The following is a 16,520-nucleotide window of genomic DNA, read 5'->3' as shown; positions in this document are numbered from 1 at the left end:
TGAAGCCAGAAGTGCCTGCCCCACCCCCTCCCCACCTGCCTACCTTCTTCCTGTCAGTGGTCTGGACTGTGTCCCCAGCACTGGACATAGGCCACACAGCTCAGCAGCACAGTCTCTTTTTATTAGCCATCCTCTCTGGTATGAATGTGCACAAGTAGAAAAGAAACAGTAAAATACCCTGGCTGGGAGGGCAGGGCAGGGGGCTCCTGAGCTTAGGCCACGTGGCCAGATTCCAGCTCCTTTTTCTGATGGGTCTGTTTCTGTGCGAGGACTCCCCTTACACCCCCATCCCTTGACTGAGCATGGATGCACACTGAAAGGACCTGGTGCTGTGCAGGGGGCGGAGAGAAAACAGCACAGGGGGTCTGGCTCCAGGGGCTGAGGGGCTGAGGGATGTGAAGAAAGGTGAGTCATCCAATCCGGGACCTGAGCAGAAGCCCATCTGGCCGCGGCCAGTCTCTGCTTCTGTGGTCTCACTGCCCTGAGTGGAGGGCTGTGGGGTGGGGGTCCCTCTCACCCTTGGTACAGAGGTTTGGGGCAGGCAGGGCCAAGGAAATTCTAGGAGTTCCAGGTGGAAGAGGCCTGATTCAATGCCTGGCATTGGTCAAAGTGAACAGCCAAGGAGGGAAAACTGGGAATTGAGAATGGGAGAAGAGTGTCCCTCCTCACCCCACCTGGGGTACAACCCACGTGTGACCTCGGTGTCGGGTCATTGAGGCCAGGTCTGGTGGGCTTGTGGAGCTGAGGAAGCTGACACGAGAGGGTTGGGCACACCTCCTGCCCCAGTGTTACATGAGCAGGAGAGACTGAACTAGAAAACTGGGGGAGGGGCTGAAGAAATGCTGGGGGGAGGGAGCAGACAAGATCTGGGCCAGAAGGGAAACTTCCAGACCGGCGTGACTACACTCAAGTGCTGCCCAGTCAGTGACAACTCGGCTGCTCTTCTTCTCTGTGGGCTATCCTGCTGGGGTTGCCAGGGGAGAGGGGAGCAGAGGGCAGGCAGAGAGAAGCAGTCACTGAAAGAGAAGGTAACAGAGAGGCTCACCTGGACCCTGACTGACCCAACCTGTGTGGGTTTGAAAGATTCCCAGCCTTCTCTCTTACCCACCCTGTGCCACAGAAACGAGGGGCCCATCTGGAATCTGAGTGAGATAAACAGACTTCCTGCCAAGGGGAAAGCTAACTGAGGAGTACTCACAGCACCGTGGTGGCACGGGACGGCCCCTGTCCTTTGGGTCAGAGCCGGGCTGGCACCGTTTGTAAACATTAGACTTGATGATGTCTGGAGATGGAGGAGGAGAGGGATGCCTGGACCCTCAGCTTTGGGGAAAGAGGGTGAGGCCTCAAAGTCTTGGGAGATGTCAAATAGCCACGGAAAAGAGGTCTACAGGTTCACTTTGGACCCAGGCTGGGGGTGGACAAGGCATGACTCTATCTACCTCTGTGCGTCTGCGTCTATATGACTTTTGTGCTACCTTTGGAAATTGCCAGATCCCAGAGAAGTCACGGCTGGCCAAGCGGCTGCCCAACTGGAGCAGGCACTGAGTCCCGGGATAATGAGCACAGGTCCTGCTCAGGACAGGGTGCTCTGTTGAGTGGCCCTTTGCCCATACTTTCTCCAAAGGAAAGTCAGGCTGCGGTCTTTTTTCTGAGATGTTTTGATCCTCCTCACCCATGCTTTTCAGGGGTGGAGAAGTTGAGAGTTGAAGGACAGAGAAGATTCTTCTGTGATACAAGACCTCCTCCCTCCATCGTGGAACTGCCGGGACTGGAGAGCAGGGGGAGCTGGGTCTGAGCCATCCAGAGGTGTGAGGCCTGATTTTACTCCAGAACCGTTCTTGGAAAAGGATGTCCAGATGTCATCCTACCAGCAGTTGGGAATGATGCTGGACTCAAGGTGACCCCACAACTCTAAGAGATGGGCTCCTGGGTCCAGTGGCAAAGGCCATGTGTTGCCTGGGAGGCAGCGGTTATGCCAAGAGATCCACAAAGATGGCGTTGGCTGTGGTCTGGCCGAAGATGAAGGCTCCCAGGGTGACCAAGAGGACACCATAACTGACCAGCGCCCACCAGCTGTAAGGCAGGAGAGAGAGGCCTAGTCAGTCAACCTACCCTTGGCTTTGCAGACTTGTGTGTGTGTGTGTGTGTGTGTGTGTGTGTGTGTGTGTGTCAGTTAATTATTGTAATTACTTATAGCATTTCTCTAGTGAGTAGAGCACTTCCTACTTCTAAATGACTTTTCATACAAAGGTATGTGGGGCCAAGTGTAAGATCCAGTCCATGGGTCAGAAGACCAAGACCTAATGGAGCTCATTGACAGGTCACAGCAAGCCAAGGGCAGAACCAGGATTAGAATGCGTGCCTCCTGATGGAAACATGTTCAGGAAAAAGCAGGTCACATGGAGTGTGATCCATTCCATTTACAAAAAAAAAGCGCAGACATCTGCAAATATATATATCAAATATAGTGACAAGGCAGTAAGAGGATACAACAGGGTATTGACATTAAGGATGACTCAAAATTTCTTCCTTAAACTTGTACTTTTAAAGTTTTCTATAATGAATATTACTTCATTATAGAATGAAGTATATAGAATATGCAAATATAATTCTTTTAAAAAAGGTTACAAGCTGTTTTCAACCTCTGTACTATTCAAGGAAATGTGGATATTAAAACAATATTGTGTTTTTCATCTACTAGACTAACACAAATTTAAAAGGCTGTTCTGGGACTCCTGGTGGCTCAGTTGGTCAAGCGTCAAGTCATGATCTCATGGTTCATGGGTTCAAGCCCTGTGTAGGGCTCTGTGTTAACAGCTCTGAGCCTGTGTTAACAGCTCAGAACCCCTGCTCAGATTCTGTGTCTCCCTCTCTCTCTGCCCCTCCCCAGCTCACACTCTGTCTCTCTCTCTCTCTCAATAATAAATAAATATTAAAAAAAAAAAAGGCTGTTCTAGACAATACTGGCAGGGGTGTGGAGAACAGGGTACCCTCACTCTACTGCTAGGACTCTAACTGGTTTTCTAGAGGGAAATTTGAACCTATGTGCAGAAGTAAAAATGAGCATGCCCCTTGATCCAGCAACTTCTTTCTAAGAATTGATCCTAGTAAGATCCTCGAAACAGGTGTGTCAAGATGCACACGTATAAGAGTATTCACACATTCACACACTAGAACATTCCGCAGCCCTTAAAAAAGGGAAGAAGTGGATGGATCTTCTTGTGCTGACGTAGAGTGATCTCTAACACACATGGTTAAGTGAAAGGAAGCAAGTGGTAGAAAAGCGTCTGGCATGAAGCCATTTTTGAAAAAACCAAACCAGACACAAAATTTCATGTGTTTGTGCATACGTATGCGTAGCTCTATGTATTTGGATATGTATGCACACACAGAAACAACTAGAAGACCATACTGATGACAGAGAGCTCTCAGGAGAAGCGATGTGGTGGGGAGTGGGTTGTAGGGGCAAGAGGAACTTCCACTTTTTTCTCTAAAGTCCTTCAGTAGCATTTAAACTGTCACAGCTAGCATGTGCCACCCATTTCTTAGGTATTTAGACAACTCTTATGCCTTTTTAAAAAAAAAAAATTTTAACATTTATTTATTTTTGAGACAGAGAGAGACAGAGCATGAACGGGGGAAGGTCAGAGAGAGAGGGAGACACAGAATCTGAAACGGGCTCCAGGCTCTGAGCTGTCAGCACAGAGCCTGATGCGGGGCTTGAACTCATGGACCGTGAGATCATGACCTGAGCCGAAGTTGGCCGCTTAACCGACTGAGCCACCCAGGCGCCCCAAGCCTTTTTTTTTTTTTTTAAAGGTATGAGGTTCGTCTTGTTTTTAAAATTTTTTAATGTTTATTTATTTTTGAGAGAAAGTGCGCACGCACATGAGTGGGGGAGAGGCAGAGAGAGAGGGAGACACAGAATCTGAAGCAGGCTCCAGGCTCTGAGCTGTCAGCATACAGCACGAAGTGGGGCTCGAACTCACAAACCGTGAGATCATGACCTGAGCCGAAGTCGGACACTTAGCCGACTGAGCCACCCAGGCGCCCCAAAAACTCTTCTGCTATTTTTAAGTCCGCAGGTCTCTTGATCTCTCCCCGTTTTAAGCACCCCTGCCCCCACCAGCCCATCCCTCATCTGGCACCTCCACACACCCCGGGCTCTGCTTTACCTGGCTGGCTTGACTTCTTCCATCTCCGAGAGTTTGGCTTGAATGAGGCAGAGCCCTGGAAGAGAAGACGTGGCCCCGAGAGCTCAGGCGGGCTCCTTCATTCAGGCCCACCCTCCCCCTTTACCAAGAGGTAGCGGTGAATGGAGAAAGGCCTGTGTTTACTCTTCACCTCTGCCCCACTCCACGTGCAGTCGGAGGCCTTGGATCTGCTCTCCCGTGAGAGGCCAGCATCTGACAGGCTCTCCTTGGGCTGCAGGCGAGCCCCAGAGCCAAAGGGGCAGCCACGGAAGGGGATTCAGCAGTAGCCCCCACCACCCCGAGGGCCCTTCCCAGGGCACTTCTGAGCAGATGTGGCCCCCCCTGCTCCTTGCAAAGTGGCAAGGACTTTCAAGTTGGTCTCCTAGAGAGAAATAAGCTGGGTACAGGCAGAACTCATGGCTGGGCAGGTGGGAGCACTTCTTGGGGATCCGGTGGCAGACTTGTGTCTGAAACTTGGGTCTCCCGACTTCTGTATCCGGGTGCTGCCGCCAGACCCTGGCACTCTCTGGGCTGTAATGGGCTGAACCAGCCGGATCCCTAACAGTCAGGCAGCAACAGAGAAGCGAATGAAAGGTTAAGAGTGTAGGCTGTGCACCTAGACAGACTTGGGTCAGAAAAGTTGTTACTCAATGGTTGAGTCTGTTTAACCTCCTCACATCTCATCAACAGAATGGAGATAACATCTATCCCTTCTTTTCAGGAGGGGCAGGGGTTAGTGCAGAGCCTGAGGTGGGTGATTAGTAAGGGCTGGTGGTTACTCTCCTGGCAGGTAAGCAAGGGAGGAGTTGAGGCCGGGAGACCCTGGGAGCCAGTACTGCATGGGCGGGGGGGAGGGGGGGGGAGGGTGGTGGGGGTGCAGGAGGCGGGCACAGGTCCATACCTGGGAAGACAAAGATGAAGCAGGCAGCCAGGCCTCCGATGACTGAGATGACCTTGCCGATGTCAGGGATGAAGAGTGCCAGCAGCAGGGTGAGCAGGAACCAGACCAGAGTCTGGAGCACGCGTCGCCGCCGCTCCCGCCCCACGTCCTCCTCCACGGGCATCCCCTGGTAGCGCAGCCACAGGCCCTCGATCACCGCCCTACCCACACAGAGAGTGTCTCAGAGGCCCCTACCTCCAGTTCACAGAGCCAGAGCTCTGAGTGCGTAGACTAGGGGTAAGGCCCTAAGCGCTGATCCTGTTTCCTGTTCTGTGCAATGGGTCCAGCAGTACTCTTGTGGTTGCCACGGGGACTGGACGGGCTGGTGGATGTGATGTGCTTAGGGCCTGGCCTGGCCCAGGACATGCTCACCTCGTGGGAACTGATGCTATTATCCTCCTGAAAAGGAAGGGTCTGGGTACGCCAGAGGCTAGGTGTTCAGGGAAGGATCTGACTACAGGTTCTTAGAGGACTCACAAAAGGCCAAAGGACTATGTTCAAAGGGCTCTCAGGGGTGCTGAGGAGTCCTGGTGAGAGGGAGCACTCCCATGGGGTGGGGAGGGGGCTCACCGCCCACAGAAGTGCAGGATGGGGTAGGAGGTGAGCACGCTCAGGATGATGAAGGCACGGGCAACAGCCACAGCCATGTCCTCCGAGGGGTAGGACAGGAGCACATCGGGGTCCACAGCAGCTCCAAAGGTCAGGAAGCCACAGATGCCTGAGGACAGGGACAAGAGGGCTGGCAGGGGCAATCCTGGGAGGGTGAGGGGGATGGACCATTTACTCCAGGCTGCAACTCAGATGGGGAGGGCGCTGGAGCAGCTCTGGAGGCTAAGAGGGTGTCAGGCTGGGACCCGAGGCTTTGTCCCTGACTTCTCACATCCCCTCCCCACTGCCACCTTTGTCATCCTGAGCTCACCCAGCACGTTCCTGTTTCGGAGCTTCTGCACTAACCTTCTGTCTGTCTAGCCCTTCGCACCCCTATCTCTTCACTATTCAGGTCACAGCTCTGGTGTCCCCTCCTCAGAGAATGAGTCCGCCCTGCCCATCCACAATAACCCCTGACCTTGGGCGCTCGCTCACAGCACCCTGCTCTATTTTCCTCAGAACTCTCCTGTGTGTGTGTGTGTGTGTGTGTGTGTGTGTGTGTGTGTGTGTGTTTTCCTTTTACACTTATTCATTGTGTGTCTCTCCAGCCAGAACACGAGCCCCAGGAGGACAGGGACTTGGCCTATTTGCCCCTCTTGCTCCTGGCTTTGTCTTCAGAGGTAGAACAATGCTGGCCCCATAACACCTGTGGAAGGAATCACGGCCTGGTCTTCCTGTTCTGCTTTGTCATCCAAACCATTCTCCGCATGGCGCCCGCAGCCATATTTTGTCGAGATGTGCCCCTGCTTGAAATGCTTCCTCTTGGGCTCCCCATAGTCCTCACGCCCAACAGGACCTACTCTGGTCCCTGTCTGGCCTCCCTGCCTGCCCCCCACCCCCAACTCACCCCACTCCAGCTGCACAGCCCTGTCTGTCCCTGCCTCAGGGGCCTGGCATTTCCCGCCTCTCTGTTTGGAACACTCTTCTCTCAGCCCTTCAGATGCTCGCTCCTCGTCACTGGGGCTCCCTACATGCCACCCCCTTAGACAGGAGCCTCCTGTGAACCATGGAGACTGTCACCACCTCTCCTAGTCCCACTCACAGCTTCCCTGTCTCACTGGTTGTGGTGGCACTCCCCACTGTCTGGATGTCCTTACTGACTCCTGCCTTACTCTTGTAAGACTCTCTGGCTAGACTGTCAATTCCAGGTGAGCAGGACCAGGTCTGTCAATCTTCACGGCATCCCCTGTGCTGGGAACAGTTCCCGGAACTCACGAGGCACGGACTGACAGCTGCCAAGTGAATGGGTGAATACATCTCTCTCATTTGGGGGGGAGGAGGCCCAAGGCAGCCCAGGTTCAAGCCAATGCCTACAGAAGTGTTTGATATGCTGGGAATGCTGGGCTGTCCCCAAGAAAGCTTGGCCAGAGGACTTGGAGACAAAGAGGAAAAGTGGGAGCACTCTAAGCCCAGTCATCAGAGGGGAGCACTCACCTGTGCCCATGTAGACAGCGAGGGCTATGACCATGGCAGCTGTCACCACCCCACCCCAGGTCTTCACCTTGGGCTGCCGCATGCTATTGAAGACCGGCACACTGCTCACGTGGCACTGTTAGGGTGAAGGTCACAGTTATGGTGGGGAAGTGACCCCTTCCCAGTTTCCAGAGGGAGGCAGTTTGGGGACAAAGGCACCAGGGACAAGGGACAAGTCCCAGTGCTCTGACTCTGTCTTTCCTCCCAGGATGTCCCCATCCTCCCTATAATGTGGGTTCCTGCTCAGGGTGGGGAGTGAGCTAAGAGGACAACAGGAACCTTGCAACCGGCACCTGAAATCCAAAGCAGATGGTGGGCATAGCATTGAACACGGCGACCCAGGAAGCTGGCCTGTGGACAAACACACAAGAGTCTGCTGCTTGTGAATCCCACAGAGCCACCAACCGCCCCATGTCCTTACTCTTCACTCATCCCACCATGGCCTCCACCAACCACTATTCTACACATTCAACCCCCTTAAGTCTGGAAACAGGGAGAGGGCACATCTCCATTTCACAGGTCAGTACACTGAGACTCTGGAAGACCCTCCTGGGACCAAAATCCAGAATTTCTGGTTGCTGCACTGGAGTTGCTTTCCTTTTTCTTTCAAAAACAAGAAACTTTTTTTTTTTTTTAAATGAGAAAACAGATTCATCCTCATACAGAAATTACAGATAAGGACAAGTTGCAAAAATGTGCAATTCCACCCTGGTAGTCTCCATAACTGGAGGCCAAGTCTTACAATGGCTTATCTGTTGGATATTGGATATTGGATGTTGGTTCTCACTCTTGCCTCCTTTCTCCAATGACCAACAAGTCAAGCTCTGGTGACCTAATGAGCTTTAAAAAGAGCACCTGTATGGCCTTTTGATGTCTGACCCAGTACTTCCTGGAGCCCAAGTAGCGGCTTCCTTGGGGTTCTTACCCACCTAGTCAGGATGTCCCCTGGGGTCATCTCTTTATCTGGCCAGATATATTTGATGATAATGATGGCAGTGACGTACCAGGTGCCCACGACGCTCAAGAAGCTGCCAGAAAGAATGGTTTGAGTTTCCTCTTCCCTAGCCCCAGCTGCCCTCTCTCTGATTCCACCCCAGGGGTATCTACCCTCAGCTCTAGTGACCACAGTGTCTACTGAATAAATTGGGAGATTATTCCAAACAAAGATTCAAAAAATGCATGAGAAATAAGCTTTAGAGGGGTGCCTGGCTGGCTCAGTCAGAAAAGCATGTGACTCCTGATCTTGGGGTCATGAGTTTGAGCCCCACGTTGGGTGTATAGATTATTTATTATAGATAAATAAACTTTAAAAAAAAAAAAAAGAAACAGGTTTTAGAGAAACCAGTCACAGCTTGGAGGCAGCTGGACCGCAAGAGGGGACCAGACTAACATTTCTGACCATTAGGAAATGCACTGGTTCGGCTTAGAGGTCTGGGCTTCAAAGCATATGTGTTTCTTCCATCAGTGCAACCCTCACTTGGTGACTGCTACAAGGGCCTTTGAGAAGTAGGAGCCGCTGGAGGTAAAAGGGCTGAAGATTCAAATACGGGGATGTCAACATTAAAGGGGACCTTGGAGACAGCCAAGTGTGACCCTACCAATTGTGGATCACAGGAAATGGCTCAGAATTACACAGCTTTTCAGACCCTGAGACAGGAAGCCAGTCCTGTCCCTTCATACTAAGCTGCATGGAAGATGGGGCCAGGCTTGACAATTCCAAATGATAAAAAATCCCCTCCTCCCTGGGAAAACCAAGGTCCTGGCCTGGAAGCTCCCTTCACACTCCTGATAACCACCTGTCTCTTCTGTGACAAGGACATTTGGAACAGGATCTCTCACTATGCAAAGGGCCACTGTCTCCCTTGATGCAGACACAAAAGGAAATCTTATGCTGGTGGCCTTGCGAGCCGTGGTCCACGCTGCCTTGCCCACTTTGGCTGCCCCAGAAGGAGAGGGGTTCTCCAGCAGTGCCTGGGCCTTTAGCTGTGTGTGATTAGAGCTTCTGTCTGGCCTGGGTTGGGGTGGGGCCTCCGAACCTGGCATACTTCTGGAAGCCGATCTCTCTGGGGATGGAAAGGGGCAGGATGAAGAGGAAGGCAGTGAGGCTGATAGTGAACTTTCGGTCTGTGTACCAGGAGCTGCTGCCGGCCCCCTCAGGCTCCTTTGCCATCACAGCTATAACTGCACAGGGAGGAAGGAGAGAATGTCATGCCAGGCTCCTGCAGGCTGTGGCCCTCCTGCTCTGCTGAGCCTCAGGGCTTCCATCTGTCTAATGGGCTCAGCAGCCAGGAGGGAGGATTCACAGAAGAAGGCTGGACCCAGGCTAGGCCTTGGGCAGGTGTTGGTGCCCATTCCTCCACCCAGGATCCCGAGGGCCGAGCGGGAGGGATGAAGTAGGTACTGAGGGGGAACCTCACTCTTGTCTTGTTGGTCCCCGATGATGATGAGGAAGGCGATGCAGGTGCCGAAAGTGTAAATGGCAATGGTCACCTCACACAGCACGCCTGTCAGTTTGCCACACACAGCCCACACCACCTCCTGGTAGGTCCTCTCATTGCTGGCCTGGGAGCAGTAGGCCAGGATGACGAGGCCGCTGATGATGAAGACCAGCATGCCCTGCAAGCAGGACAGAGCCACAGGGTGTGGGACAGGCCTGGCAACAAAGGGCAGCCTGATCTTGCTCAGCATTTACTAGGCCAATGCCTACCGCCAGTTTGGTAAATAAGCCTCATCTTGTAGGCAACTTTACCACATGGCTGGAGGCTGCCGAGTTGAGATTTTCTTTAAAAACGAAGAAGTTTTGTGGAAAATTTCAAATACACACAAGAGGGACAAAATGGTATCATGAACCGCCATGCACCCATCACTCAGCTTCAAAAATAATCAGCTCATGGCTCATCTTGTTTCCCTCTGCCACTCTGGATTATGTTGAAGGAAATACCAGCTATCAAATCATTTCACCAGTAAATATTCCAGCATGTAGTTCTAAAAGGTAAGAGCCCACTTTTTAAACATAAACTACAAAATTATTAAATATGCAGTCGATGTCCAAACTGCTGGGAAGCCTTCTGCAGCCTCACCTGGGCTCAGATGAAAGAGTGCTGGGATAGGTTAGTAATGTCTGCCAAGGGTGAGGGTGGGAGCAGTGGTAGCCTGTGTCATTGACTGACTATCCTTGAGGCAAAGCCTCCCTTCCAAGGTAAAGAGCTCAGACCCAACACCTGAACTGCATTTCTGCCCTTACGGCCAGCACACTCACCATCTGCAGTGTGATGCCGGCTGCCACGCCCCCTGCAGTGCTGAAGGCCGCCGGGAAGTTGAGCAGCCCTGCACCCAGGCAGGCATTGACGACGATGAAGATGGCCCCAATTGTGGAAGTGGTGCCTCTGCCCAGACTCTCAAGAGACGCCTCCCCTTCACTCTTGGGGGCTGTGTCCACACAGGGACTCTGCAGCAGACGGGCCCGCTCCCCAGAGTCTGTGCTCAGACCCCACTCGCCAAGGTCATTGTTGATGCTGACCTGGGCCATGGCACTCAGAGCCCTCTTCCCACGGGGTCTGTGGATTCTGCCTCACAACCACATCCCCTGGGCAGCTGGAGGGCGGCACTAGCCTGTTTGGGGCTGTTATTCTAGGAGGCCTGTGAGCTCTGGCTCTTCTCAACCTAGATGGGAAACACAGGTACTACTGTTATCCTGAGATGGGCACAGAATGCTGAAACAACATTCCCAAGGTCATATGGCTGACATTCAAACCCAGGTGTGCCTCTGCAGAACACTGCATTTGGGTGTCACAGTGTATGGTGGCAGAGGCAGAAATATATCTGATGTAAAGCCTGCTTGCTTCAGGCTTAGAGACCCATAGGTAAATAAGTCCTAAACCTAAGAGAGCGGAATACTAACACATCAGCACTACGGAGAGGCTACACTCCTGTTGGGCAGAAGTATCTTGGACATATCTTATCTCATTCAGTCCTTATCACAGTGGTCATAAGGTTCAGAGAGATCATATCGTTGACCCAGGGTCACATGCTAGCAAAAGGCAGAGCAGGATTTGGGTCTAAATCTATCTGGCCTCCCAGCCTGTTTCCACACCACAGGGTTTGCAATCGCAGCCCTCACCTAGAAGTGTGGGTATTTCAATATATTACAATCCAACATACTGCTCTCTAGCCCAGAGTCTAAATTCTGTGTAGCTTTCAAAGCCCTTGAAAATTCAAGGCTAACTCTCACTCTTCTCCCTTGTGACTGACCTAACCATTGCCTATCAGAGAGGCGTCTCTCTGATGCTCTCAGCACACTGAGGGGTTTAGAATGGCTAATGAGGCCACCGCCCACCCCCAGGTCGTCGGATGCTTCTCATTGCTTCTCCTGGTGATGGATGAACAAAGATGGGAACCATACGCTCATGAGAGGGAAAACAGAGAGTTTGGGTGCTCTCACCAAGCATGCAACCAAGGGACACAGCTCCAGAGGAAATATCTCTACTGCTGGCTCCAAGTCCAGAAAGATCAGATGCCACAGGCTTCCTCTTATGCAACCTGTTACTCAACCAGTAACACAGAAAAAAAAAAAAAAAAAAAAAAGAAATCAAAGCTGTGAGTAGTGGAGGCAGAGAGCTCTGGGCTCCCAGGTTTCCAGCATAGCTCAAGAAAGAGCCCTGTAAAGTCAGCGCTCCCAGAGCTGTGAGACCCCCTCCTCCACCCTGCTCACATCTCAGACACAGAGGTCTCTGCACTGGTCCAAGATCTCTCGGCTGTCCTTCCATGCGAAGTCCCCGGTTCCATTGTCCCCACCTTACCTTCTCCTTCTGCCTGATGGGCTATGGTGGAGGGTGTGTTGTCCTTACAGCTCCTTCTTGAAGATCTAGGATCTGATTTTCCTCACTTCCCTCTCTGGCCCCAATTTCTTCTTCAAGACTTTATCTAAAATCTGCTGTCAGTGGAGAGAAGAGTGTGAGCTGTTTCTGCGCTGGTCAGCAGAGCGTCAGCAGCTCTGACGCTAACTCAATAATGGAGCACCAGATCAGTTAGAGGAACAGGCCCAGGGAAGGAAAGAGGCTAGACTAATGTCACAGCAGATAGTCGGCAGAACCAGAAGAATGATGTCCACAGGCTCAAGGCCAGAGCTGTAACCATTGCAACAGGCCCTCTCCGATCCCAACCAAAGCGGGTTCCCAGTCCAGTCTGGGGCTGGATCCCAGAAATAAGCAGGGAGGGCTGCACTGGGAGGTGGGTTAGGGAGCGCCCGGCGCGGAGGGGAAGATCCCCAGGCCCCAAGCGAGGCGAGTGGGCTGCTGTGAGGTAAGCTAGGAAGGCGCTTCAGGCCTAGCACTAGGTGGAAACAGCCCGAACTACGGCGCCGCGGCAAAGCCGGTCCTCTTGAGGGCTGGCGGGGGACCGACGACTCCGGGCTTCGGAGCCCCGCACGGAGTGGGCAGGGCTCTAGACAGCTGGGGTCCGAGACTTAACACTTCCACCCTCCACCGCCTCCACCTCCTACCACCTACCTAAGGTACTTCCCACCCGAGCCGGCTGCAGAGACACGTGAGCCGAGGTCACATGACAGCCAGGGCTCAGGCGGGCCGCGGGAGACGCTGGAAGTTGTAGTTTTCTGCAGGCTTTAGGCTTGGACGGCACCGGCCCTCTGAATCCTCAACCACACATTTGCTGCGAGCCACTCTCCGCTCCCAGACCACCACGCATAACCTGTTAGTTATATCTATATCTATATATATCTATATATGTGTATCTATACATATATACGTATATATACGTATATACACATAGATACACATATATACATATATATGTATAGATACACATATATATGTATATATATATGTTTTTAATGTTTATTTATTTTTGAAAGAGAGAGACAGAGCACAAGCAGGGAGGGACAGAGAGAGAGGGAGACACAGAATCCAAAGCAGGCTCCAGGCTCTGAGCTGTCAGCACAGAGCCTGACACGGGGCTGGAACCCTCGACACCCGTGAGAGCATGACCCGAGCTACCCAGTCTTCCCTATCCTGTTAGTTTTAATCCTGGTCTCTTAGCCAAAGCGAAACATTACTCCTTCCTTTTAGGAAGAACATTAGGAGCTTTGGTGTCTTTGCCAGGCCCAGGAACCGGACAAAAGTGATTTGGCCTCATTATCCTCCTGTGTCTCCCTCCTGGCCTCAGACCCGCAACCAGTGACCCTGGAGTTTCTTTCACTGACAGTGAGGGACCACTTTTACCCACTTGAGCTGTGTGATCTTTCCTGTGAGAGGACTGGTCTGAGTACTGTTCATGGCCATAACCTCAGGGCCTAGATGCTAAAACAGTTTCTGAGGTATCTAGTTACTCATATAAAAAAAATATTTGTGGAATGAGGGAATGGGTGTCCAGAGCCCTGGCTTCTGTTCCTGGTTGTGTGCAACATTTTCAAGTTGTCACGTAATCTTTGCCATTCCAATGTCCCGGGTCTGTCTTATGAGAATATGCTCTCCACTACATGTATCTGTCCATGAATCAAGATCCTCATTGATGAGGGAACACAGGAAATACCACATAACCCAAGTCATCTTTAACTGAAATTTTTATTGAGATCTCTGTGGATTCATATGCAGTTATAAGAAATAATATGGGGGTGCCTAGGTGGCTCAGTTGGTTAAGGGTCTGACTCTTGATTTTGGCTCAGGTCATGATCTCATGGTTGGTGAGACCAAGCTCTGCGTTGGGCTCCGTGCTGACAGTGCAGAACCTGCTTGAGAGTCTCTCTCTCTTTGTCCCTCCCCCCTTGCTCCTGCTGTCTCTCAAATTAAATGAATAGACTTAAAAAAGCAAAAACAGGGGCATTGGGTAGCTCAGTCAGTTAAGCGACTGACTGCAGTTCAGGTCATGATCTCGCAGTTTATGGGTTCGAGCCCCATGTCAGGCTCTGTGCTGACAGCTCAGAGCCTGGAGCCTGTTTCGGATTCTGTGTCTCCCTCTCTCTCTGCCCCTCCCCTGTTCACGCTCTGTCTCTGTCTCAAGAATAAATAAACATTAAAAAAAATTAAATTAAAAAAAATGGAATCAAACAGTTTGTAACTTAGGACTGGTTTTCTGTACTTAATTCCCAGAGACACATCCAAGTTGTCGTGTATGTCTTATTATTGAGTAGTATTTCGTGGTGTGTATGTACCAGTTTGTGTAATCACTTGCTGAAGGATAGCTGAGCTGTTTGCAAGTTTTGTTTTGTTTTTTAAGAAATTGCTACACTCAACAGGCGGCTCTCGAACTCAACCCTGAGATCAAGCTTCCCATGCTTTTCCCAACTGAGCCAGCCAGGCACCCCTGCAAGTTTTTGAAACAAATAACTTTATTGAGGTTCATTATGCATTTTACCACAAGATTCACCCTTGTAAAGTGTCCAATACAGTGGTGTTTGCTATGTTCAGAATTTTGCAACCTACCCAGTCTCAGAGCATTATCATCACTCTCTCAAAAACTCTGTAATCATTAGTAGTCACTTTCTACTCCTCCTTCCTGTAGGCCCTTGGAAACTACAAACCTACTCTGCTTCTATGGAGTTGCCCAGTATTGCTTTCATAAAAAGTCACTTGTGACTTTTTGTCGAATATGTGACTTTTAAAGAAATATTTATTTTGAGAGAGAGAGAGAGAGAGAGAGAGAGACAGACAGACAGACAGACACAAGTGAGGGAGGAGCAGAGAAAGAGGGAGACAGAGAATCCCAAGCAGGCTCTATGGTGCCAGAGCAGAGGCCGATGCAGGGCTCCAACTTACAAACCTTGAGATCATGACCTGAGCAGGAACCAAGAGTCAGACACACTTAACTGACTGAGCCACCCAGGCAACTCCCCTTTTTTAAAGTAGGCTCCGGGGCGCCTGGGTGGCGCAGTCGGTTAAGCGTCCGACTTCAGCCAGGTCACGATCTCGCGGTCCGGGAGTTCGAGCCCCGCGTTGGGCTCTGGGCTGATGGCTCAGAGCCTGGAGCCTGTTTCCGATTCTGTGTCTCCCTCTCTCTCTGCCCCTCCCCCGTTCATGCTCTGTCTCTCTCTGTCCCAAAAATAAATAAAAAACGTTGAAAAAAAATTTAAAGTAGGCTCCACGCCCAATGTGGGGCTTGAACTCATGACCCTGAGATCAAGAGTTGGATGCTCTACCGACTGAGCCAGGCAGGTGCCCATGACTTTTTTTTTCTTAATTAGAAAAGAGCAAATTTTAAAAGTAATACAAATAAGGTAAAAGTGGACATAATTGTAGTGATCCTTAGAGAATGAACATGTAGGATTTTTAGATGCATCCAAAGAACATCCACCTCAGAGAGACTGACCTGTGACTTTATCACATATATTTTGCCTTCTTTCACTCAGCATACTGTTTTCAAGATTCACCCATGTTGAGGAATATATTAGCACTTCATTCCTTAAAAATTTTTTTTTAACATTTATTTTTAAGAAGGATAGCATAAGTGAGGGAGGGGCAGAGGAGAAAGAGAAAGAGAGGGAATCTGAAGCAGGCTCCACACTGTCAGTGCAGCACCCAAAGTGGGGATTGAACTCATAACTGTGAGATCATGACCTGAGCCCAAGTCAGACACTTAACTGACTGTGCCACCCAGGTGCCCCTGGACTTTGGTTGTTTAGATGTAAGCTTGAAGCAGTCTAAGAATACCCAAGGACTGGTCCATGGGTCAGCTATATGTGAACCACCTAGAAAGTTTTTTTTTTATTAAAAAAAAAAAAAAAAAAAAAAAGATTCCCAAGCCTTATCTCAGACATATTGAGTCAGAATGCCCAAAGGTAAGACCAGGGAACCAATATTTTAAAAATCAATCCAGGGGCGCCTGGGTGGCTCGGTCGGTTAAGCATCCGACTTCGGCTCAGGTCATGATCTTACGGTCCGTGAGTTCGAGCCCCGCATTGGGCTGTGTGCTGACAGCTCAGAGCCTGGGGCCTGTTTCAGATTCTGTGTCTCCCTCTCTCTCTGCCCCTCCCCTGTTCATGCTCTGTCTCTGTCTCAAAAATAAACGTTAAGAACAAAAATTTAAAAATCAATCCAGTTTGGGGGATGATTAGACCTTAAATTATAACAGAACAAAGGCAAGACTATTCTAAGTGGGCAATTTCCTCCATCAGGTGGAAGAATGTTAACATTTTAGACTCTAAGAAACCAGGAAAAGGTGAAGCAAACAGCCTGGACAGTGGAGAGAAGCATCAGGTTCACATCTCCCAGCTGTTTTCAGTGAGGAACGGGACTTAGTCCAGTCCAGGGTGAGCT

At 50.8% G+C, this 16,520-nt stretch overlaps 1 protein-coding gene across 4 annotated transcripts; it reads right to left on the bottom strand.

Annotated features, from left to right (window-relative positions):
- Positions 1 to 100: 100 nt before the first annotated feature.
- On the bottom strand, positions 101 to 12,807 carry SLC38A7 (solute carrier family 38 member 7). 4 transcript variants are annotated; one of them, XR_004342973.1, is made up of 14 exons: positions 12,762 to 12,807; positions 12,054 to 12,187; positions 11,696 to 11,793; positions 10,514 to 10,917; positions 9,672 to 9,870; positions 9,291 to 9,435; positions 8,184 to 8,282; positions 7,548 to 7,605; positions 7,216 to 7,330; positions 5,704 to 5,851; positions 5,095 to 5,294; positions 4,345 to 4,751; positions 4,176 to 4,230; positions 101 to 2,073 (listed from the first exon to the last, which is right to left on the bottom strand). XR_004342973.1 is itself a non-coding variant. In XM_030297763.1 (14 exons), the coding sequence occupies exons 4-14, from the start codon at positions 10,781 to 10,783 to the stop codon at positions 1,971 to 1,973; spliced, it is 1,545 nt and encodes a 514-aa protein (XP_030153623.1). In that variant the 5' UTR covers positions 10,784 to 10,917; positions 11,696 to 11,793; positions 12,054 to 12,187; positions 12,762 to 12,807; the 3' UTR covers positions 101 to 1,970. The 4 variants fall into 4 exon arrangements, 2 of the variants coding, with proteins under 2 accessions (XP_030153623.1, XP_032447255.1); XM_030297763.1 differs by having other exon boundaries at positions 4,599 to 4,751; XM_032591364.1 differs by lacking the exon at positions 4,345 to 4,751.
- Positions 12,808 to 16,520: the final 3,713 nt, after the last annotated feature.

This window comes from Lynx canadensis, chromosome E2 (genome assembly GCF_007474595.2).
Source record: "Lynx canadensis isolate LIC74 chromosome E2, mLynCan4.pri.v2, whole genome shotgun sequence".
NCBI lineage: Eukaryota > Metazoa > Chordata > Mammalia > Carnivora > Felidae > Lynx > Lynx canadensis.
Note: the sequence above shows the minus strand (reverse complement) of the source record. Positions and strands in the feature narration are given on the sequence as shown.

Bases quoted from the DNA above. Each gene is read 5' to 3' on its own strand.
- SLC38A7 (XM_030297763.1), bottom strand. From the start codon at position 10,783: ATGGCCCAGGTCAGCATCAACAATGACCTTGGCGAGTGGGGTCTGAGC. The intron at 9,436-9,671 runs GTGAGGTTCCCC...CTCCCTGTGCAG, and splicing joins CGGGGACCAACAAGACAAGA to TTATAGCTGTGATGGCAAAG. The intron at 5,295-5,703 runs GTGAGCCCCCTC...CTGTGTGGGTAG, and splicing joins ATCCTGCACTTCTGTGGGCG to GGCGGTGATCGAGGGCCTGT.